The sequence below is a fragment of the Cyanistes caeruleus genome, chromosome 5, assembly GCF_971803275.1.
Source record: "Cyanistes caeruleus chromosome 5, bCyaCae1.hap1.1, whole genome shotgun sequence".
NCBI lineage: Eukaryota > Metazoa > Chordata > Aves > Passeriformes > Paridae > Cyanistes > Cyanistes caeruleus.
The window spans coordinates 48,408,906-48,433,584 of record NC_141705.1 but is presented as its reverse complement, the minus strand read 5'-3'; the positions used below and the strand labels follow the sequence as shown (position 1 = coordinate 48,433,584).

Genomic DNA, 24,679 nt, shown 5'->3' with positions numbered 1-24,679 from the left:
TTCAGTGGAACAAATTTATTTAATACCAATTTAGTATTTGATGGGGAATACTGGAAGGGAGAATTTGGCGGGATTTAACAAAACCAAAGTGGCAAAGTGCTTTTGTTTGACATTCAACAAGGGGAGCTGCCAGGTCACAACACTCCCCATTGCAATTCTGCAGGCTGGGGGAAAGTGTCTGGAAAACTTCCCAGCAGGAAAGGACCTGGGGGTGCTGGTCAACAGCTAGCAGAACATGAGCAAGTGTGTGCCCCAGGGGCCAAGAAGGCCAATGGCATCCTGGCTGTGGCAGGAATAGTGTGGCCAGCAGGGCTAGGAAAGGGATCAGCACTAGCAAGGCCACACCTCACTACGAGAAGAATATTGCGGTGCTGGGAAATGTCCAGAGAAGGACAATGGTGCTGGGGAAGGGCTTGGAGCACAAGTCCTGTGAGGAGTTGGTGAGGGAGTGCGGGGTGTTTGGCCTGGTGTTTTCCTGGACCACAGGAAGACCTTACTGCTCTAGAACTGCCTGAAAGGAGGGTGAGGGTTGGCCTCTTCTCTCCAGTAACACGTGATAAGTTGCACTGGGGGAGGTTTAGACTGGTTATTAGGAAAAAATTCTCAGTTGAAAAGGCTGTCAAGTACTGGAACAAGCTGCCCAGTGAAGTGGTGCAATCACCATCCCTGGAGCTACTTCAAAGATGTGTACATCCAACAGTTAGGGACATGGTTTAGTAGTGACCATAGCAGTACCGGTTTAAGGGTTGAAATCTATAATCTAAGAGGTCTTTTCCAACCTAAATGATTCTGTGATCCTCCATGACTAGTTATTTTAATTGGGGTGGCTGGTAATGAAAGCAGGTGAGATGTTCTGTGAACATTAAACTGAACTTCTCAGTTTGCATGAGATGTGCAATCACTGAACAACAGCAAATCAACTGAGCCCATGGTATGCAGCAGGATACGCAAACCATTTTATACATAATGAACAGAGGCATATGCTCCATGACAAGTGTCATTAAGTTCCTGTGTACATCCTTAAAACAAGCAAAAAAATAAGCTTACCTTAATTTTCAAGGTTTTTTCTTTCAAGCTGTCATCAGCCACCTGCTCTGCAATATCCACTGGGTGTACCTGAATGGACATATTATTCAAGTTTTTTCTCTGCTTCAGTTGTTCTAAAGCATCTTCTAGTTTTGCCTTTGTTTCAACACACTGAAATAAAAGCACACATATTTAAGTACCATTCAAGATGAGAAGTTATGAGTAACTCAGGTATGCAAATTACAACACTCACCATCTCAGAATTTCTTTGCAATTCTGTCTTGAGCTGGTCCCGCTCAGACCTGACACCCTGAAGAAGTTTTTGTAGCTCATCTTTTTCTTGATTAACTGATGAGATTTGTTCTTTAAGTTGTAAAGAGTGACTAGCTCTTTCAGCTAATAACTGGTCCTTCTCACATGATATGCTATTTAGTGTCTCAGTTAACTGTTGAATCTACAATGAAGAGTGGAGAAAAACACAAATCACAGTTTGATGGTCATGGTCTTCATATACCCTATGAAGTAGTCATATCAGTTGAGTCAAATACAAAAATCACAATTCTTAATTACTATTACTGACACTAGCAGGAAGAAAAGTAAAAAAAAAATAATTTGGTGTTTTAATAACATAGAAAAAAAAATTACAAGGAAGAGGAATAGCATGACACCCAAAAAAAGCCCACATCAGTCAACTTTGGTCTTCCATAAAGCAAAATGAATCAGAGCAAAAATCAATCAACCCAACTCTATATCAAAAGAAAATTAAAATAAATACAAGATGAGCATAAAAATGGCCAATATCTTTACTGAAGAGTAATATTTGCTAAACTGAAGCAATCCTCAATTATACTCATTGATTTACAAAAGAAGAATTTGACAGGTGAAAGGCCTAAAAGCAAACATACGAAAAGAATGAGTTGGCAAGAACTAAGTCCAAGACTTTCAGACATTGTCTGGTATTCAGAAAGAGTGCAAAGCACCAAGGATTCAAAACCCAGTTAAGTTCATGTCTACACAATGCCTTTTAAGAAGCTGGAATATGTGTTCAAGTACTGATTATTCTATTAAACATGCACATATATGATAAATTTACATTCATTCCAAAGCTTGACTAATCCAATAGGTTACAAAGCTGAGACCAGTAGACACTGTTATTACTAAACATCACTAAAGAAACTTACACAAAACCCTTTGCCTATCTTCATGTTCATTTACCAGCCATAAAAATAATGTGTTGAGAATTAAAAATTACATAGTTTGAGCAAATGTTAAGCATATCAGTAATAAAACATCAAAATACAAAACAGTGAATAAACACCAAAACTCCTCACCTTGCTTGTTAGACTGTGCTCCAAAATCTCTGACTTCCTCTGAACCTTTAACAAATGTTCTTCCCTTTCTTTACAAGTCTCTACCATTTGCTGTAGCTCATCTCTCTCCTGGTTAAGTAAAGTGATTCTCTCAAGCTGCTGACACACTTGCTCATTCATTGCCCTTTCAGTTTGCTCCTTTTCTGCCACGAGGTTGCCATACTCAGCTGAGACACGAGTCAGGTTTGCAGTGACTTCAGTGAGCTGGAAAGAACAAATCCCAAACAGTATTGGTATTAATAATCACCTCTTGCATGGGCAAAAATAATTTGGTACCTGAGAAAAAAAAACAACCAGTAACGGTTGAAGTTTCTAAATTTTCTTATCCCAGCAATGAGGATTGGACTGAAGAGTGTTATTGGATCATCACTCAGAAGCACTGTGTGTACATATGGCTTGTTATAAATGGACTGTTTTAAGAGGATATCCTCAATGATTTCCTGCTACAGAAAGCAAAAAAACTGCAAAAAAACCAATTTTGTTTAAAAGCCAATCAGATGCCAGTGCTTCTTAGTAGTATGCAAAATTAAAAATTAAATAGGATTTCTGTTGAGCAAGTTCAGTACATCAGTGACAAAATGTCAGAATACATAATAGTGACTAAACGCCAACACTCCTCACCTTGCTTGTTAGGCTGTCCTTCAAGATCTCTGACTGCCTCTGAACCTTTAACAAATGTTCTTCCCTTTCTTTACAAGTCTCTACCATTTGCTGTAGCTCATCTCTCTCCTGGTTAAGTAAAGTGATTCTCTCAAGCTGCTGACACACTTGCTCATTCATTGCCCTTTCAGTTTGCTCCTTTTCTGCCACGAGGTTGCCATACTCAGCTGAGACACAAGTCAGGTTTGCAGTGACTTCAGTGAGCTGGAAAGAACAAATCCCAAACAGTATTGGTATTAATAATCACCTCTTGCATGGGCAAAAATAATTTGGTACTTGGGAGAAAAAACAATCGCAATAACAGTCAAAGTTCCTAAATTTTCTTATCCCAGCAATGAGGATTGGACTGAAGAATGTTATTGGATCATCATTCAGAAGCACTGTATGTACATATGGCTTGTTATAAATGGACTGTTTTAAGAAGACATCCTCAATGGTTTCTTAGTTTGCTATAGTAAACAAAAAAGATACAACAATTTTGTTTAAAAGCCAACCAAATGTCAGTGCCTGTGTCTTAGCAGTAGGCAAAAGTAAAATGTAGAAAAAGGTGTAAGACATTCTAAATCCATAAAAATGCCCCAATTGCTGTATCCACAGTAGACAGGAGAGGTTACTGTATGCTAAAGTGAAGCCTGCAAGCCACACTGGCTTCAGACATGAAAATAAATGTAGAAAACAAATTTATAGTAGTGTAAGAAATTCAAGAATGAGTTAAGGTGTCCTAAAAGTGCTCGAGGATCTTCAGAATTACCTATCTAATTTACATTATTGGAATATAAAAAAATCTAGGACTCGGCAAATGGACAGAAGTCAAAGTGCATTGTTGCTTCCAAAAAATACTCGGTCATTCAGCACCATGACAAATTTAGTTATAAATATTCAGTTTCTTTATTACATCTACTGGAGCCCCTGCAAACTGAGGTTTGCAGAGGACACAGGCTGCCAGAGCCAACAGAGCTTCTGGTTTTCTGGACAAAACTGCTTCTCACCTTCTGCTGCAGTTCATCAGTTTTTTCCTTCAACGCCTCTTGTGCCTTTGAGAGCTGATTTTCTTTCTCTGAAATACTGCCCTTCAGCTCTGCAATCGTCTCCTGATGTTGTCCAAGAGATTCACGAGTACATCTCAACTCCTCCTGCATCTCCGAGTTCTTTGGACACAATTAAAGTACATTAACACCTGAACAACACTTCCAAATCTAAGACAGAAATCTACTGAAGCTCTTCTCCTACAGGAAGGGGACTACTTTTATTACCTTGCTAATTGTCTCCTGTAGAGTTTCCCTCAGCTGCTCCTTCTCATTCTGGAGATTTTCCAGTTGCATTTTAAATTCATCATCATCATCATCTCTTTCTGTCTGGGTGCTGACTTCCTGGGAGTCCTGTGGTTTTGGAATAACGTTTGTTCTCTCCATTTCTTCAGATTCTCCTTGATATTCACTGGCCTTTGCTTCCTCCATTTCATGCAATTTCCTTTGTGCCTGGCTCAGCTCTTCTCTCAGAAGAATTAACTCTTGCTCCATAGATTGTCCTTGCATTGGTGATATCTGTTTTGTAGGAGAGTAAAGTAAACGCATTCAGGAAGTAGCTTTAGGGAAAACTTATCTGACACCTTTGACAGATTGATTATGTATAACAGACAGCAACACTACTTTAGCGAGGATATTACTTTTTTAGTATATCAAAATTTGACCACACCCCATATTCATTTTAAGTTTCATGAAATAAGAAACATGTAAAAATAAAACTTGAAGAACTTCTAAAATAAGTCATCAGAAGTAGAATTTCACTGCCATAGTTTAAGCACAGAGGAGAATATAGCAAAACAAAAAAGCCCAACAACAAATCTCTCCCGTCTCAAACCTTAAGACTTTATCTGTATTTCTAGTCTCTGCAGTACATAATGCTAGGTAGGCCTGAATACTAATTATTTACTTAAAGTTTGTCTGCTACCCTTTCAATATTAAAATAAATGCACATACATTAATTTTCTTTTGAAGAGTTCATCTATATCTATCTATCTATATATATACATACCCATACAGAGAGGTACAATCAGCACATGAAGTTATACAAAGTGTTGATTGTGATGTCCCTCAGTTCTACATATATTTTAAAAAAGCAAAATTATCATTTCCAGATGAGCAACTTTTAGCTTCAGCTTACTTGGTTATAAGAACTACATCCATGCAGATCATCACCATCCTGTATCAGTATTTTACTTACAGAAAAACACATTTGTACATTCTGGTACCAAATGTCGATATATATACATACACAGATACATATATACACACACATATACATACACATAGTACATATGTATATATGTGTGTATATCTATATATACACACATATGTATACAGGTCTATATATGCTCAAATAAACAATGAATCTGCGGTTTAATGGTCTGCAGTCAAGTAAAACAGCTTTTCTGGAGTGTGTTTTGCAAATTATTTCACTCAAGTGAAAGTTTAAATAGGCAAGCCTCCCATTACAGCTTTAGCATAATTACCAAAGTTCCTTCCCCAAACTCCTCTTTTTTCAAAAGTAAGCTGTCCAGCTTCTCCTGCAATGAACGGTTCTCTTGTGTAAGCAAAATGATTTGTTCCTTTTGCACCTGAAGCTGATCACTTTCTCTACAGCTATTACTTTCCAATTTCTCCTCAGCAAGCTGATCTCTCTCTGATGTGATGATTTTCATTTCTTCTGTCATTTCTGAGATCTATTAAAAAAATGCAAGGACACTATTTTCATCAATTTGAAACAAAATTAAAGGCCAAATTTTGTGTGATTCATTCTCCTACAGTGTTCTTAACATCAAACCACTATAACCAAAGTAGAAAATCTTCCAAACCAAACCTGTTACTGAGAAAGCATGAAAAACACCGAGGATTCAAAACCCAGTTAAGTTCATGCTGTCTACAAAATGTCTTTTCAAAGTTGGAATACATGTTCAAATACTGATAATTATATTAAATATGCACACATATGATAAATTTACATTCATTCCAAAGACGGACCAATCAAATGGATTACAAGGCTGAGACAAGTTGAGGACGTTATTACTAAATATCAGTAAAGAAACTTAGACAAAATCCTTTGTTCATTTACCAACCATAAAAATGATGTGCTGAGAATTAAAAAAATAAATAAGATTTCTGTTGAGCAAGTTTGGTCCAACAGAATACATAATAGTGACTAAACACCAACACTCCTCACCTTGCTTGTTAGGCTGTCCTTCAAGATCTCTGACTGCCTCTGAACCTTTAACAAATGTTCTTCCCTTTCTTTACAAGTCTCTACCATTTGCTGTAGCTCATCTCTCTCCTGGTTAAGTAAAGTGATTCTCTCAAGCTGCTGACACACTTGCTCATTCATTGCCCTTTCAGTTTGCTCCTTTTCTGCCACAAGGTTGCCATACTCAGCTGAGACACGAGTCAGGTTTGCAGTGACTTCAGTGAGCTGGAAAGAACAAATCCCAAACAGTATTGGTACTGACAATCAACTCTTGCATGAGCAAAAATAATTTGGTACTTGGGAGAAAAAACAATCGTAATAACAGTCAAAGTTCCTAAATTTTTGTGTCCCAGCAATGAGGATTGGACTGAAGAGTGTTATTGGATCATCACTCAGAAGCACTGTGTGTACACATGGCTTGTTATAAATGGACTGTTTTAAGAAGACATCCTCAATGGTTTCTTAGTTTGCTATAGTAAACAAAAAAGATACAGCAATTTTGTTTAAAAGCCAACCAAATGTCAGTGCCTGTGTCTTAGCAGTAGGCAAAAGTAAAATGTAGAAAAAGGTGTAAGACATTCTAAATCCATAAAAATGCCCCAAATTGCTGTATCCACAGGATAGATGTTAACTATATGCTAAAATGAAGCCTACAAGCCACACTGGCTTTCAGACATGAAAATAAATGTAGAAAACAAATTTATAGTAGTGTAAGAAATTCAAGAATGAGTTAAGGTGTCCTAAAAGTACTCAAGGATCTTCAGAATTACCTATCTAATTTACATTATTGGAATATAAAAAAATCTAGGACTCGGCAAATGGACAGAAGTCAAAGTGCATTGTTGCTTCCAAAAAATACTCGGTCATTCAGCACCATGACAAATTTAGTTATAAATATTCAGTTTCTTTATTACATCTACTGGAGCCCCTGCAAACTGAGGTTTGCAGAGGACACAGGCTGCCAGAGCCAACAGAGCTTCTGGTTTTCTGGACAAAACTGCTTCTCACCTTCTGCTGCAGTTCATCAGTTTTTTCCTTCAACGCCTCTTGTGCCTTTGAGAGCTGATTTTCTTTCTCTGAAATACTGCCCTTCAGCTCTGCAATCGTCTCCTGATGTTGTCCAAGAGATTCACGAGTACATCTCAACTCCTCCTGCATCTCCGAGTTCTTTGGACACAATTAAAGTACATTAACACCTGAACAACACTTCCAAATCTAAGACAGAAATCTACTGAAGCTCTTCTCCTACAGGAAGGGGACTACTTTTATTACCTTGCTAATTGTCTCCTGTAGAGTTTCCCTCAGCTGCTCCTTCTCATTCTGGAGATTTTCCAGTTGCATTTTAAATTCATCATCATCATCATCTCTTTCTGTCTGGGTGCTGACTTCCTGGGAGTCCTGTGGTTTTGGAATGACGTTTGTTCTCTCCATTTCTTCAGATTCTCCTTGATATTCACTGGCCTTTGCTTCCTCCATTTCATGCAATTTCCTTTGTGCCTGGCTCAGCTCTTCTCTCAGAAGAATTAACTCTTGCTCCATAGATCGTCCTTGCATTGGTGATACCTGTTTTGTAGGAGAGTAAAGTAAACACATTCAGGAAGTAGCTTTAGGGAAAACTTATCTGACACCTTTGACAGATTGATTACGTACAACAATCAGAGGCACTGCTATAAAAACACACACACAGGAGTGCAATCAACACATCCAATTACAGGAAGTATTGGTTGCAATGTCCCTTCCACTGTCAGGAAAATAAGTCAGTTCCACTTATGCTTTAAAAGAGTCAAACCACCCTTTTCAGATGAGTTTTTAGCTTCATCTATTTACTTGAACATTCTTGTCCAGATCACTACAGATCATCACTATCCTGTATCAAGTTAATATTCTATTTATAATCATTCTCCTACTATTTACATATATATATCTATATTTATTACAGCAATATTTATTATTATAATGTTATAATATATATATAAGTAAACCATAATAAACCTAGAGTTCAATGAGGTACAGCCAAGTACAACGACCCTTTCTGCAGCGTGTTCTGCAATTATTTCACTCAAGTGAAAGTTTAAATAGGCAAGCCTCCCATTACAGCTTTAGCATAATTACCAAAGTTCCTTCCCCAAATTCCTCTTTTTTCAAAAGTAAGCTGTCCAGCTTCTCCTGCAATGAACGGTTCTCTTGTGTAAGCAAAATGATTTGTTCCTTTTGCACCTGAAGGTGATCACTTTCTTTACAGCTATTACTTTCCAATTTCTCCTCAGCAAGCTGATCTCTCTCTGATGTGATGATTTTCATTTCTTCTGTCATTTCTGAGATCTGTTAAAAAACACACAAAGACAGCTTTTTCATCAATTCAGTATAAAATTAAATGCCCAAGTTTTGTTTGATTCACTCTCCTACAGTATTTATAACAGCCTTCTGCAGTATGCTGGGATCTGAGCTGCCACTGACAATCATGTGCTACACTTCTCACTGAGACTATTATAAATCGTGATATTATTTATATTTTGAATATAAATCAGCCTCATTTCTGCACTTAAGTAACACTCATCTCCTCTTCATTCCCATCTAATGCCACCAACCACTCAAATCCACAACCATGGGGCACACAGGTTAAGCAAAGTTTTATTAAACTGCACATTACGCTTTGAAGCTCTACAGAAACAGCAGCAGCTGGTAAAGACTTGGATTAGTCAGTACTGTTTTCTTGCCCACTTGCTACCAAGGGCCCAGAAAGTTTTTTAAGGACATGCAGAAGAGACTACAAGCAGATTAACTGTGCTTGTTTTAATTACTGCATGAAGTTTTACCTGTATTTGGAGTTCTTTAATGGTTTTCCCTAATGCCTCTTCAACACTCAGAATCTGAGATTCTTTTTCAGAAATACTTTTTTCCAACCTCTTGACAGTTTTCTGGGATTCCTGCAGAGAACTTTGTGTATTTCTCAGATCTTCATGTGCCAAGATGTTCTTTAGAATACAACAGAGAAAATCCACAAAGAAAATACTTATATTTTGTAATACTGGTAAGCATTCCTTGATTAAAAACATCACACTCCTATGTTCTCCTAAACATTTTAATATAGTTTATAAGTCTTTCTCCTAACACATATGGTCTGTTTCAAAAAATGCAAAATTCCTACCATTGAAACAGTGTCCTTTATATCCTCTCTGAGTTGCTCTGCCTCAGCTTGGAGAGACTCCCCTTTTTGCTTCAGGTCATCTCTTTCCTGGATTAGAATTTTTATTTCTTCCCGACATTCTGTAAGCTGCTGCAAAACTGCCTGGATCTCCAGATCTTTGGCCTCCTGTCTCACTTCATTAATCCTTTCTTCCTCTTTTAATTGCTCCATTTCGTTTAACTTCTGCTGAGTCCGAATAAGATTTTCTCTTAGCTCAAGAAGTTGGTTTTGCTCTGCTGTTTTCTCTTCCAGTTCTTTCATTTTGCTAGAGAGCTTAAGGTTGCAAAGGAAAAGGACAGACACTTTCATTGTAATGCAGAACTCCATTATATGGACATGTTCTCACAGATTCTTTTATGACCTTAGAAATGACAAAAGATGCTAGCTAGGAAGTTCGTAATTTCTCTTTAAGTCACTGCTTATACTCTTGCCCACAATAAATAAGCATTTGTTTGTGGAACCTTCCTGTGATGACTCCTTAGCAGAGAAATCTTTCTAAGACATAGCACTAAAACATACATGTGAAACTGCAGCATAGTTTAGAAATTATCAAAACCATAGCTGGAATATGATAGCTGGAGCACTGCGCAAAGCTTTGTCAAAAATATGTCTGTTTAACTTCCTTTTCTTTTTGAAATTTTTTATTTTTTCATTCTAGTGGCCAATTTCTGTGGCAATTTTCTCTTTTTTGATGAAACCTTCTAAAAGGTCTCCAGCTGCTAATCAGGAAACTTTGTTTTTATGATTTTATATAGAGTAAGTGAGAGCAGCATTGATGGGAAAAAAAACTTACATAATAAAGATATTTCTTAAGAATGGGGAAAAAAAAATTAAATGGTCAATCCCAGGAGAATCTGGATCAAGATGTATTTCTTTGCCTACAAAAAGAGACCATTGAGCTGACCAATCCTTCAATATACTCCTGGCACACAAAAAGTAATACCCACTCATGCCAGAGGAAGTCAGTGGTATTGCCATTTACACCTTTAGGAGTATTTCTCCCAAAACTTTCTTTTTTAAAACTATGAATTAATTCCTCAAGTCTCATATGTAAAATGGAGTAAGCTGACACTGACCTCTAATTTGACTTCATCCAAAATTGCTTTAGACTCTTGTGCTTCTTTAGATAGGCATTCTATTTGGAGCTTCATTTGTTCATTGGTTTCTGATGCAGCTATGTATTTTTTTTCTATTTCTTCATGGAGCTTTTTAAGTGCTACATATTCCTCATCAGACTTCACATATTTCAGTTGTGCATCTGTGAGATTATCTTTTGATTTTTCAATTTCTTCAGACATATGTTTAAGTCTCATTTCATTATCAGATACTTCAGAAAGCAGTTTTTCATTTTCCAATTTTAATAAGCGCAACTCCTCACATTTTTCAAGAATCTGCAAACAGAAAAACAATACTAATATATAGTGGTTTCTAAATCAGTATTTGTCAAAACTACACAATAAAAAACAGGTACATATGAAGACACAGGAAATAAAGTACAGACAAACATACACCACAATACATTGGGTTTTGCTGTGTTGGGAGGGAATCATCTAGAAAAGACTCTTTAAAAGATAAGGAAGGCAGTCAAGCCCCTTCCCTGAAATCCTGCTTCTAACACTTTAGATGTTCTTCAATAGTTCCTATGTTTGAGCTAAGACTGGACTCCTTAACTGAATATTCACATGTACCAATACTTTATGATACTGATGCCTTGGACTGGCTACCTAGAACAGAGGATAGACAGAGTTGGAGAATAAAGTAGGTATTTATTAAAAGGCCTTCAAAGGGCACCTTGGGCAGTGCAAAAGCCTGGCAGAGGCCACACCCAAGATGCACAACAGTCACAAGTTTTCTCAGATGGATATAAATTTGGTCTATTTGCACATCAGAGGTTAATTGTCTAATTATAGCTTCAAGTAATGAAGTCACATTTCCCCAGTTTGCTTTTCCCCTGCCCACCGTTCACTTTTGTTTATGCTTTCCAGGGCCTGAGGCAAATGGTGTGACCTTGGTTCCCAGGCCCAGAAGGATTGTTTAGTCTGACCCAAATATGAAGAAAGCTAACTAGCATTTTATATAGAGTTCAGAGTTATACACTAATGCAGTCCAGAATCTGAAAACTGTAAAAGCTAAAAATTTTAAGACATCAATACAGAGATGAAGTCATTAACATCTAATTACATTTTGTTGATTAGTGGAAGTAGACCCTTGGAGGGTTTGGAACTCTTTACAAAGCATTAATAAGTTTGTAGATTATTTGCCCTGAATATTTTCACTGCACATAACTTAGTAGCAAGTGGTTCTTACAACAAAGAAACCTAGAAAGTGCTTGCAAACAAACCCTTTAAAATATTTATAACATACTAAGTCTACTAATCCCTTACCTTCCAGGAAATAAAAGTTTCCTAACAAGTTTTCCAGAATTTGCAAGGTAAATCTCTCATTTCTCAAGTAGAATTTTTGCTAAGATATCTTGACATTTTCTTTTGTTCAGTTAGACAAAAAAATCAGTTTTAGAATAGTGTCCAGGATCAAACACCATTATATCTATACATTCAGCTGTCACTGGTGACCATAGCAAATAGGCATGCAAATGTTGGGCCAGAAAATCATGATTCATTATAGTAGTCAGTGACTAAACACACTGAACTAAACATAAACTTATTCCTAGGTACAAATATTAAATATCTGAGAAGCAACAATTTAACAAACTTAACTGTAAAGTCTCAGGTTGACACATAACAACTTTTGGCATTAAAACTTCATATCCAATGGGCCTCCATTAATATACTACCAGTGAAGTACAATACAAAACCAAGAAAAAAGGTTACTTTTTTTACCTCTTTCTTTTGCATCTCAACAGTAGTTGGTAGAGATTGGAATTCTGATAGCTCGTTTACTTGTTTTTGTAGAAGCTCATTCTCTTTCAAAGCATTTTCTAGTTCTCCTTTTAAGTCAGCTGCCTTTTTTTCCAGCTCCACATGAGAAAGCAAATCTAGAAAATTAAGTGTAGACTAATAAGCAAGTGCAAGAGAAAAAAAAAAGCATGTTTTAAATTAAGCAGATTTATAATGCATTCAAGATGTCCTATCTTTATAATTACAGAAAAGTACAATTTACTGCTGCCAGCAAATAAAAGACTAAGCTCCTGGTCTGAATTCTGTCAGCATTTGTTAGGCTTATATCCAGTTTTAGAGTCTCTCCAACAATTTTCATTAACTTGACTGTGCAAAATGCAAAATATTCTGTAAGCTGCAATTTTCCAGAATGTTCAAGAAAGTGCTCAAATAGTTACTCCATGCCAGCAATACTAGATACTCTGGTATATTGCTTTATACTGATGGAGTCTCCATGTATTGAGGAAGACAAGAGCCAAAGCTTTGCCTGTCCTCCCACTATTACAGGGAAAAGGGAGGAGAGGAGCAGGGAAAAGGCACTACCTGGAACAGTACCTTTTGGAACTTTACCCTCCATCAGGGAAGTTAGTCTTGAGTTTTCTTGAAATAAAAATTGCAGCTCTCTCTGCAAGTCAGCTTGCATTTTTCGGTAACTGGCTTTTCCCGCTTCTATTTGGCTTTGATATAATTGAACATCCTTTTCCATTTGGTTGTGGTTATTTAAGAGTTCATTCTTCAGGAAAACAATACAACACACAAGTCACACACAGAATAAAAGTCTATGCACTTGACATTTAAATAATGCATCTGGTACATTTTCTGTTCTCACTCTGACCAGCTTGACCTTAACACGTACAGCAGAATAAGGCACAACCTAACTACATTCCTGTCAGTTTTCTAACAAAACATGCCTTAGAGGCATGGCCATATGGCAGGGCCATAACTGCTACTACTATTTTGTCTTTACTCTTTCAAAGCTCAAGGTAAGCTCCATCCCATTTCTGAGTCCTCATTCTCTTATCCTCCTTTGTTCTCTGGTAAAATTAGGTCTGAAGTATTATGTCCTAATAATGCCCTAAAGACTGCGGCTTTGGTCTCTCTTGCTCCTGGTAAACCTAAAACTAACAACCCACTCCTATGGAAAAAGCCTTCACTTTGTTTTTATCTCTTTCCTGAAGACCCATTTTCCACAAATGGCATAATAAAAGTTACTTGCCATCTTCTCCTTCAACTCCAAATTTTCACTTCTGAGAAAAGCAGATTCCTTTTTGGCATCCAAGGCTATGGCTTCGCTATCTAAGAAGGATTTATTCAGCTGCTGAATTTCTTCAATCAGTTTATCAGAATCTCCCTGGAAAAGACAACACTCAAAGAAGTGAAAAACTATAGAGCCATAATAAAGCAAATGTGCTCATTTTAATGTGGTAAAAATGTAAATGCAGGCTTAGAAAACTTTAAGAGTGGCAGGTTGTTTGAGAGATGGGATAAACAGCAGCATTTCTCATAGGTTGACTTCCCCAGAGTAATGCTGTATGATATGTAGTAATTAACATTTTAATCTTTGTAAAACAAAATTTCCCAGGATCGGAAGGGAAACAGATGTTCATCATACCAACGCTATACCTAAATTTAATCCAACTCAGAAAACACAAAGTCATCTCCAAACTCAGTAGAAAACTCAAGTTTACCACTGAAAAAGATGTCTCCTTTTTTTCCACTCCTGCTTTTTGTAATTCTTCCACACGATTCTGTAATATTTTTATTTTGTTCTCTTTCTCTTTTAGCTGTTCCAGTTTGGCATTTATTTCTGCCTAAAAGTTGGAGGAAAAAAAGGGGGAAAGAAGATTCTAGTAGTCAGTTTGGATATTCAGGTTAGTATTTTTATCAAAACTTACACAGAAGGCATTCATGGTTTTTAGACATATCCTCCTCTTAGCTGGTAAGATTAACCCAAGCACAATGATGTCTAGCTTGTCATCAGCAGATATGTTATTTCATACAAGTCTTACTACTGTAAATTCATGGAGAGGCTCACCTCAAGTTCCTCATTGTACACTTCAGCATTTGAAACTAGATTCTTTAACTTGGTAATTTCATGCATTAGTTGAATCTGTGGAGCAAATTAAAGCAAAATTGCAGAGGATGTTAGAAAGCACCCACACCAGTAGTTTTAGTTGCCAACACCATGAAAACAAGCCAGGTCTATCTTGTGTTTTCTTTTTTATTAGTATATACTCACACATCTACTTAAACAGCTACAAAGCAAGATGCTGCATACTCTTTCAAAATGGATACGTGAGATGCAGAGCTTTGTTTTAGCTTCCCCACAATTAGAAAGAAATCAAGTGCAATTTAATCTGCAATAGTTTTAAAGCAAGAGCAACGTGATCAAAGCAATTAATGCAGGAATTGTACTGATACGACACTTCAAATTGTAGTCATCTTAAGTAGCTTTTATGACACAGAGCAGATATTTATGATTTTATCTATTCAATAACAGGAATAAGAAGGTGCCAAAATGGAAGTAAAATAAACCATGAACACATTTAGTGGCATTCTCTGAAAGAAGTCACAAGTAGAAGACCAGATAGAAATTGAAAAACTCCTTTCTTTTTGTCTTTGTTATAAAAGTTTTACAATAAGCACTCATCCACAAGTACTTATGTATAGTCACAAGCAAAGGTAAGAAAATGCAATCTGTAAATTTAAGATGAGTGAAAAGCTTTCAAACAGGCACCCTCCTGTGAGTATTCCTAAGTAGTTTACCTATAAAAACCGATATATTTCATCCAATATATTTGGTGAAATATGGGGCCTTTCAGTATTGCTATAATTAATCAACTACATGGCTATCAATAAATGCTTCCATTTTATGAACTGTCTTCAGATATCTGAAAACAAATAATTCAAAAAGCAATTCTTGCAATAGAAACTACTTAAGACATTACATTTGTTACTAGACACCAAAAAACTCTGCAGGAAAACTGTAACTTAGGATTTGTTAAAAATTAGCTAGGGGAGATAGCACATTCAGTCTAGCATACAAAGGGTCTTCTAAAAAGAATCTTAAATATGAGGTAAATGGTAATATTTTATGGATCCATTTACTTGAAGATCCATAGATCATTGCAAGGGAACACAACGCAAATAAGCACTGACATTGTTAAATTGTTACCTGAAATAAAAATGCAAAAGGATGTAACAAACTTCAAACTGGTGTCATGATCAGAAGATATTACACAATAATGTCCAGCAAAGGTATCAGGAAAGAAATGGAATAATACATCCACGTCTCAATACCTCAAGTTACTGGTTTTGTTGGGGGTTTTTTTGCCATAACTTATTTCACAGTCTAGCCTTTAGGCAGGTTGAACCTAATACAAGTAGTAAGTATTTTATACTACAGAATCAGAGCATAAACATTTGGACAAACAAGGAACATCTCCAATAACCACACAAAGAGGTAAAGAGAACTGAAAGTCAGCATTTCCTATATTCTAAGTTATCCAATAGGTAACTTCACATTTTTGTGATTTCCTGGCACAAAATACAATGTTTTGCTTTTACCATTACTATTCCAAGTATTATTTTAAAATAATTTAATGACTAAGCTAAATAGTATGTTAAAAGGTAATGCTTATGTAGTCCATGGATTACCAAAATGAGCTATCTTGGAAGTAAGACAAGATCTTTTGCACAAGAAATACAGGAAATATGGTTTAGCTACCTTACTTTAACTTCAAAACAGGTCTAAATGTATTTAAACAGCAAAACAACTGCCTCACAGAAATTTAGACTGAAATTCAGATTACGTATTTATAAAAATAGCATACAGATACTTATATACACATAAATACATGTTTAACCAGGCTTCACTATGTAACTGTCCAAAAATTTGTCTGAATTCTACACTCCAAGTAAATCCAGTTTAAATCCTGGGTTCATTCATTCTGTTGTTGACTTCAGCTTATAACACCATCTGCTTGTGAATCAACATTCAAGGCTACGTACACTGAAAGCATTTGAGCATCGAGAGTTGGTATCTACTTTAATGCACCTTACCTCATGATCTTTTTGTGTTTGCTTTTCCAGTGCTTCAAATTCATCTATTTCTGTTTTTTCCTTCAGTCTCTCTTTCATTTCATTTATTTCTGACTTCAGCTGCTCATTTTCCAGCACTAGGTTATTGAAGTTTGCTTGCAGGATGTTGACCTCATTTACAGCGATGTCCTAAAGAAGCAGCACAAGAAACTTTAGAAGCTGTTTCAGTAATGTCTGCCTTATTTCTAGAAAATTCAGAACAGACCTACCTTTTCTAGTGCTAATGCTTCACAGAGTTGCACGGATTCTTCAAAGTCTTTCTGGGTCTAGAAAAAGAAACATTCTCAGCAGAGCTACAAGATCAAGCAAGCTGAACATTATATTCCTTAAAGCTTGTCTTTCCACAGCTAGCCCTGTTTAAAGACCAAAGTTTAGGTCGGAATCATTTGCCATAAACCCATAGAAGTACAGAACCATACTACAACTTCAATGAGATGTCCAAGAGACTTTCTAGCCAGTTTCAATAATTCTGCAGACACAGAATACTGGTGTTCTGCAGAAGAGTAAGGCCAGTCTTACAGAGAAGCATGTTATGCATATGCACAGTATCAGAAAGTCAAAATGGATTATGATGTTACCCAATTCATGTTTGGACCAGCAATCCATTCTGCTTCTGAAACTTGATCAGGAACCATCAGGATAGTGCTGTCATACTCAGAATTCTCTAAGGTAGCTGAAAAGAAAGGTATATTAACAAAAGTACCAGTTGATTTAAAACTGAGCATCAAGAATTTTCTCCTAAAATAATTTTACCACATTGGAAACAATCGTTCAATGGCAAAAAACAGCACACTGACTAAGACTTATGACTCTAATGATTTTCTGTTATAAAAGGGAACACCACCTAAGTCCAGTCCCTATACTTATGCTGATGACCTTATCACACGTTAATGAATTCTAAACCAAATCCAGAATATATACTTAACTACAGACTAGGAAAAGTTTGAGTGTCAAGGAAAGAACCACTCAACAGTAACCTACAAGATTCAAGGAGAAAAAAGCACCCCACCCCCATACAGAAAAAAAAGCCCAGAACAATTAACCTGCAAGCAAATATGTTTGACAGGAGAGGTAATAAGGATGGAAGATGTAAATCAGCAACAATACTGCTAAATTGTACTCTTGACTTCAGTTCAATTTTCTTAGAAAATTTCTTTTATAATTTTCAGTTCACTCCACTTATGAATCCTTAAATTTCTCTGTCTCAATCTGATCTTTGAGTAATGACTTCCTATTCTTGTTGAGGATTTGGGGATTTTACACACACACACACCTCGCCATTTTTGGGGAGAGAACATGGGTTGAAATGGGTAGTCTGTGTTGAAGAACACTTTCCCAAAAAACTATGGGGTGTGGGTAGGCTGCATGGCAAGTGTTTGTAGACCCTGCCATTTACCTCAAAGCTCTCCCCTTTGGTTTTAAGAAATTAAAACCTCAACATCCAGGGAAGTTGGGATGGAAGCAGCACTTTTCATTGAAAAGTGTTTACAGGAACATTTGGAGTCTTTTTCATTTGTTTTTTAATTTGTGCTATCAAAGGATCAAAATGTAATTTGCAAAATATAATGCAATGCTTGCAAAGTTTTTACCAAGAATTTCACAGAAAATTAAATAGACCATAGAACAGTCATTGGATAGACCATGGAACAGCATTGGAAAGGACATCAAAGATCATCTAGTTACTTACAATCCTCCGCATCTCCTACTGATGGCAGAGACAACTTCATTTTTTTTGTTTCAGTCGGCATTGCATTTTCAAAGTCTTCAAAAAAATTCACATTTGCCTGGTTTATTTTACCAGGAGCCCAAGTAACTCTTCTTCTTCTCTTGGCCTTTAAAAAAGGATTTACAGAAAAAGTGATAAAACCAAACCACTAGGTAAAGAGTAAATGCTGGCTCAGACTAGTTCTGTATCAGTACCTGTATCAGCAGTTAACTAGACAGTATTTTGCAGTTTCCTCAAAATTACTTGGAAAGCAAAAAAGTCCCTGCAGTCTGTTCACCACAAGGAAATATTGACAGTCAGAAGTTAATTAAAAAGTTAGCCCTTTAAAAATATGAAAAAAAAAAAAAAGGTGAAAATTTCCCTATGTATTTAATGTTACCTTTTGCAGAGTATTTCAGAGTTATCAGGCAAGATCTGGAACAGGTGCTTACTTTAACGTTCTGTTTTGAGGCAAAGGAAGCAGAAGTCACCAGCATCTCAGTTAAGTTTCGTATTCTGTCCTCCTGTACTTTTTGAAGGGAATTTTTTTCTTCCAACAGCTGGGCCAATTGGTCCTTTTCCATTGCATGAATCTGAGTTTTTGAAGACACCTTCCATAAAGAGAATATTAATCAAACTGATGTTTTAAGAACAGAAACCACTCCTAGAGAAAATACGCAATTGCTGATACTTAAAAACAGCTACACACATACACTCTTAAGTCTGGAAGAAAAATCTTTAATCCTTCCTAATGAAACTGAAGGAATTTAGTCTACAATTTGACTGCAGACTTAGTATTTGAAAGTGGTCCAAACTCCCAGAAACAGGTTCTGTTTCTCTAGAAAAGAGATTCTTTTCTCAGGTTCTTCAACTATAACTCACTACCTGCTATCAAAGAAAACAGAAAACATACTCCCAAGTTCATGCTGCAAATTCATTATCATTAAAAATAAGAAATAATTTTTCTAAAAATTTTCTCTAAGGATATTTATAATTTTCAATAAAATATGTGCATTCTTTGATTTGATTTGATACTGCACTAGAGCAGTATGTTCATTGTTATTTTCCTGTGCTTTATGTTTAATCATCTGTGGTCTAACAAGATCTCCAAGATTGTTCCACAGCTCCAGAGATTTTTAAGAAGGAAAAACATCAGAGACTACAATGTTTGGTGAGAAGTTACTATTGTTCATTTTCTGAATGCATTTCCACCTATACATGACCTAAGTTTTGCCAGTGATACTCATGCAGTTGCAATTTCCTGAAACTCAAACTGAAGTTAGACATTGAGGGAGGAAATAATATGAAGTTGGGATCTTTAACAGACATTTAATCACTTCTTAGATTAATTACTTATATTAATTGTTTCTTTTGATCAATAAAGTGTGCTGTAAGCAACAAAAAATTCTATTTCTTAATTATGTTAACCTACTGATTATGTGTAGCTAATTAACAATTCTGTCAGTTGATCTCATTCAGCATTAGCTTGCACACAGAGATGTTGACTACCATTAGGTGTTCTAGACTATTCATTCAGTTTCTATTCTCTCAATAAAAATGGTAGCTATCACTTTAAAGAGTTCACCTACCCCTCCAAATTTAACTGCTTTTGGTTTAAATTGGATGGTCTCCAAACAGCTATCAGTACTAAGGACTGATTTATTTGAATTTATTACATACTTCCTCCAGCTGCTTTTTCAAATCCAGAATTTCTTTGCGGTATCTCTTCAGGAGGGCATCATCATCAAGTACTTCATTGACTTTTGGTGTATTCTTCATTCCTTTGGCTGTATTGGCAAACTGGAAGAACAGGCTTTCATGGGCAATAGTTGAAGAACAAAAATCTAAAAAGACTTATTTTATCCCATATTTCCCAACAGAATTAAAGGGAGAGTTTATTAGAAAAATAACAGCATATAATAGCACACAAATATGTGAATTAGCTTATTTTTAATGTATTCTAAGCTTTGAAAAAGTTAAGTTTTCCTTGCTTGATATTAATACCTAAAACATGAAGCATAACATTTAAGTAAGAGCATCCCAAGTTGTTTTTTATTTAATAAAAAGCTCGAAAGATCATCTAAAAGGGAGACAATCCTACCTAAAGAAAATATACTGCTCATTAACAGTTCAATTCCTGTAGTGCCTAACATCTTGTGCTAGCAAAGACTTCTCTAACTATGTTTGGAAAAGGCAAACAAGACAAGAGTGGTTGTCTCCTGCCTGCAAAGTGAGAGAAGGAGCTTTGTTCCAACTTCCAAAAAACTCCAAGTAGACAACCTAGCACAAGGACTGGGAAAAGATGCTGTGTACAAAAAAATATTTCAAGTTCTGAGTTTACAGAAGTCCTTCAGAAGATCCAAGTCATTAAAGATCCAGCAGATGATGTTTTCCACCCCTCAAACCTGTCTACAATGACTAGTGCTGGAGAAGAGGTTAGAAGCTTTACCTGAAGAGTGCTGAGTGTCTCATCAAAAGAAACAGGAGTAATTGTACAAATAATAACTGTTTTAGCATTTCCTCCAAGGGAGTTCTGCAGAATTCGAGTCAGCTTGCTATCTCTGTAATTTATGAAGCTAACAAAAAAGAGGCAACAACAACAAAAAAATTAGATTTCTGCATAAACATCATAAATATATTTTCTAGAGGTAATAGGTTATTTGAAACAGTTACCTACATAAGTTCATAAATAAAGGATTTTAATTTCTTAGTTTAGCAGTGCTTTATCTTAGAACAGGTATAAAAACAGTTGCTTACCCAGAAGGGTCATCACAAAGTTTTTTGATAACTTGGCCCAGAATGAACAAGCTCCGATTTATATTGCAGCCTTCTTTCAGTCGAACACCTAGGTACCACACATTTTATCATTATTTTAAATTTCAAACAATATTAAGATACATTTTCAACCTGTCAAGGTTTTGTGCTATGTTATGCTCAGAGGGATTGATTGTACAAGAGTTAAACCTTAAGTGCCACAATGCCCTATTTATCCATCAGCAGGCAGTACCCAATCCTTTATGATAGCCAAACTGCACTGAAATAAAACAGTAATCAAAAGTAAACATTTAGAACCTTTACACAATAAGCACCTGAGCCCATAAGAATTACAATTTTGCTTCCTGTTTAAATTTTGCAAATGCCCACATTTACACATATAACAAACCAGTCTTAGATAAAAGTTTTAGGTTAGTAATTCTTTGTAAGAGAGACTTACTTGTGACCCTCTCAGATCACTTTATTGTGATCAAGGCACTTTTGTGCAGCTTCATGCTGTCACTATTAACAGACAAGCTTCCTCTGAACTAAAGAGTGAGCCATCTTTTCACTCTTCACCTTTACACACAAGTCCCTAAAAAGCTTCTTGTGATTTTGTTATTACAAGTGCATCTCCACTGAGTCACCTCCATTCTATTAGTTCAGTGGAGGACTGTTGCTGGGTCTGCAATTCTAGAAAAGGCATATTACTACTTAACTGTTTGCACTTCACAGCATTTACAGTCTTTTCCTGAGTAGATCCTGTCCTACCAAGGGGAAAAGGCCTTATTTATAAACAATAAATAACACAATAGCACATGGATCAAATTATTTCCTTTCTATCATAGTTTCTCATAAGGGTTAATTAACAGAAGTTGTTGTCAGTGGAGCCTCGTTTAACACTCACCTTCAGCTCCTGTTTGACTAGCTCTTTCACTGCCTGCCAGATCTACCAGGTTCTGCAAATTCATTAAATATTTCACAGGTTAGTTCTGAGGCAATTTACTTTAAGTCATCATAATTCTAAATCTCTGCTGAGAATTCCATAAACTAAATTTAAACTTCAAGGGGAAAAAAAAAAAAAGCAAAGGGTCTGTCATTACTGGAATTAATGCACAGCTACTACACACAACCAATATTTTCAAATATTGGTACACAAGGGTGTGGGGTAAGTTTTGTATGAACTCTATTATTCTACCCCAAATAGTGTTTCAAACTCGCAGTACAACAACCTCTACCCTCAGTCACAAGAAGATAAGCACAGTTTCTCAATACAGAAGTGTTAACTACTGATTTCAGCTGTAGGAATCTTTCATGGGAAAGAGTCTACGTGAGATTATCTGGTGTCCTGTCCAAAGCTGGCTGTATATCTCTCCTTGCTGTCATTGTGGAGATAAGGAAAAGAAATGAACTACCAGAAGAAAAACCTCTGGGTTCTGGACCTGGTTCAAAGCCAACTAGAACATTACGGCATCCCATAATGATTTGCCTGAGCAAGTAACCCTTAGTTTAGTGATTCAGAGGAGTAAAATCCTGTATTAACTCCACTGAACAGTAACAAACCAAGAGGGCCAAAATCCCTCTCCCCTCACCCCTGTTACTCGTGGTTACTCTAAAGTCAGTTGGAACTGAGATGGGATGGAGGGGGTGGTGTAGGAAGAGTGGATACCAGAAGTTATGGTAAGCACAAAAAGCATGTGTTAGTTTCTTGAGATATTGCATGAGCAGCACCTACATTCAGAGCTTTTCCATGTGAAACCAGAACAGAAGGCTCTTTCCATAAAGCATGTGAATAACTTAATGCTATTTCCAATTCTGAGTAAGAGTGCTCATCAGATTTTAACATTGTTTCACAAAAAAAAAGCAAAATAGTTTCACATTGGTTCCATTCCTGCAGTAGTTTCAGATAATTTTCTGAGATTCAAGGAAAGGCCGTAGAAAAGGTTTCTGAAACCTTAATATTTCCCTAGAGATGTCCAATGGTATTCCCCCCAGTTTACAGTATTTCATATACCAGTAATCCACCAAAAAGATGCTAAGTGGGGTTACTTCTGGAAAAAAACCAATCTTTTGGCCATTGCAGATGTAGGCCATATGTTATTTTAACAACAGCTAAATTTGAGGATAAGGGAAGTCTTAAGGTTACCCATTCTACAAGATATTTCACAGGACTTGGCAATTGTCAGAAACAATTGTAAGGAAGATATATTTAACAAAATGCAAGAGCTCTCTGACATAGTCCCTTATGCTCCTAGAAGATCATGACACTCCCCAGTCCAGCATGAATAATTCTCATGTAGAATTCCCTCTGGTGGGAACATCTTCCCTAGATAATGCCACAGTAGTCTCCCTCTATACTTAAGAAACATCTGTCAGAGTTAACAACAAAGAATTCTTGTAAGTCATGATGAAGTACCATTAGTGTCTCAAACAACCAGTAACAGTAAATTCTCTAGTTAAGCTGTACCCCATATTAAATAGACATTTACCAAGTGGGAAACCATGACTGCTCCATCACAGTTTGCATTTGCAAGGTCACTTCGTTCTCTGCTTTCAATGATCTAGAAATGCAATGAAGTACAATGAAGTTTTTGTTACTTTGAAAACAATAAAACTGCTCCCAGTAGTGAAACAGTTTTTACCATTCTGAAGATAGTGTGAGAACGGCTGCTGTGTTCATTCATTTTTGTTTCTCCATAATGGCGATTTCCTGTCAAAAACAGTATTAGAATACTTCTGCTTATCTGATAAACTGGGGATAAATAGACAAAAAGCACAATTTTAAAACTTCCTGAAAAACTTTGGTTTATTAATATAAACCAAAAGGGATACTCCATGGTTCTAAATATACCTGATTACACACACTTTTTTAAGCTATCAGCTGACATTGTCTAAATACTTACTTTCTCCTTTTTTGATCCATTCCATAACTTGTTCTGGGGAAACCACCACTTCTTCAATCAGATCTTCTACATATGTATTCCTCTATAGAATAAACAGAGTAATAAATTTTGCTGAACTCCAAAACACACTTCAATACATAAAGTTAACTTTACCAGCAATTATTATGGCATTTATTCAACAGCTGAATGTCTTTTTACTCCAAATGCAAGGGATGGGTAAAGTTTAGACTCTGACCACAATTGTGGCCTAAGAGCACAAGAAACAAACAACAGATTAAAAAAGTTTCCTAATGCTGAAGATACAGTTACACAGATTGTCGCAGAAAAGTTTTCTACTGGATGCTTCTGAGGGCGTTTTCTTCCCCAACTTCTTTTACTCCAAGCAGATACAATACTTATACATAACAGCCACTTACATTAACATCCTCACGAATTCCCAGAGGCTTCTTTTTCCTATTATCGCAAAGCAAATCAGTAATTGTCTCATTGTAGATTTCCATGTAAGAAACCCTTAGCAGGAATTCTCTATCTGGAATCTAATGTTGAAAGGAAAAAAAAACCAAAACAAACAAAAAACCAAATAAAAACCAGACTGATGTACATCTTTTAATGCAAGTATTCTTATATTGGAGATAAAGGTTTGAACATTGTTCCACAGATCTCTTTCCCTTCATTCTTTCTGTACATTAGCATCTACCAATATAGAATAATTTTTCTTCTATCCCACCTCTTTCCACCTGTATTAATGGTATACCACTTCTACAAGGCTACAAAATTAAGATAACAGCCCTACGGAAGCATGACAATAATTCTCCTACTGAAATGCCATTTCCATAACC

The 24,679-nt window shown here is 36.3% G+C and overlaps 1 protein-coding gene and 1 long non-coding RNA gene across 10 annotated transcripts in view; one reads left to right on the top strand and one right to left on the bottom strand.

The window, feature by feature from the left end:
* The window catches only part of LOC111927746 (uncharacterized), a 43,927-nt gene extending 26,765 nt beyond the window's left edge, over nt 1-17,162 (top strand). For all 6 annotated transcript variants that reach the window (XR_002863733.2, XR_015286662.1, XR_015286664.1 and 3 more), the window contains 2 exons: nt 14,162-14,248; nt 14,878-17,162. This is a non-coding gene — a long non-coding RNA (uncharacterized LOC111927746). The remainder of the gene's footprint in view (nt 1-14,161; nt 14,249-14,877) is intronic.
* Nucleotides 1-24,679, bottom strand: part of CENPE (centromere protein E) — a 37,499-nt gene that overhangs the window by 10,226 nt on the left and 2,594 nt on the right. The window contains exons 5-36 of one of the 4 annotated variants that reach the window (XM_086888327.1): nt 24,257-24,376; nt 23,841-23,922; nt 23,580-23,647; nt 23,427-23,498; nt 21,845-21,896; nt 20,941-21,028; nt 20,633-20,759; nt 19,864-19,983; nt 18,636-18,794; nt 18,166-18,310; nt 17,057-17,151; nt 16,688-16,744; nt 16,440-16,607; nt 14,413-14,487; nt 14,066-14,188; nt 13,594-13,728; nt 12,933-13,110; nt 12,321-12,475; nt 10,557-10,871; nt 9,442-9,753; nt 9,110-9,268; nt 8,406-8,615; nt 7,566-7,856; nt 7,302-7,460; nt 6,276-6,518; nt 5,569-5,778; nt 4,310-4,600; nt 4,046-4,204; nt 3,018-3,260; nt 2,358-2,600; nt 1,280-1,480; nt 1,048-1,197 (exon numbers count right to left, since the gene is read on the bottom strand). In XM_086888327.1, coding sequence (XP_086744453.1) covers nt 1,048-1,197; nt 1,280-1,480; nt 2,358-2,600; nt 3,018-3,260; nt 4,046-4,204; nt 4,310-4,600; nt 5,569-5,778; nt 6,276-6,518; nt 7,302-7,460; nt 7,566-7,856; nt 8,406-8,615; nt 9,110-9,268; nt 9,442-9,753; nt 10,557-10,871; nt 12,321-12,475; nt 12,933-13,110; nt 13,594-13,728; nt 14,066-14,188; nt 14,413-14,487; nt 16,440-16,607; nt 16,688-16,744; nt 17,057-17,151; nt 18,166-18,310; nt 18,636-18,794; nt 19,864-19,983; nt 20,633-20,759; nt 20,941-21,028; nt 21,845-21,896; nt 23,427-23,498; nt 23,580-23,647; nt 23,841-23,922; nt 24,257-24,376 — 5,205 coding nt within the window. Of the gene's footprint in view, nt 1-1,047; nt 1,198-1,279; nt 1,481-2,357; nt 2,601-3,017; nt 3,261-4,045; nt 4,205-4,309; nt 4,601-5,568; nt 5,779-6,275; nt 6,519-7,301; nt 7,461-7,565; nt 7,857-8,405; nt 8,616-9,109; nt 9,269-9,441; nt 9,754-10,556; nt 10,872-12,320; nt 12,476-12,932; nt 13,111-13,593; nt 13,729-14,065; nt 14,189-14,412; nt 14,488-16,439; nt 16,608-16,687; nt 16,745-17,056; nt 17,152-18,165; nt 18,311-18,398; nt 18,526-18,635; nt 18,795-19,863; nt 19,984-20,632; nt 20,760-20,940; nt 21,029-21,844; nt 21,897-23,426; nt 23,499-23,579; nt 23,648-23,840; nt 23,923-24,256; nt 24,377-24,679 lie in introns of those variants that run through there. The other 3 variants (XM_086888328.1, XM_086888329.1, XM_086888330.1) reach the window with 3 other exon arrangements.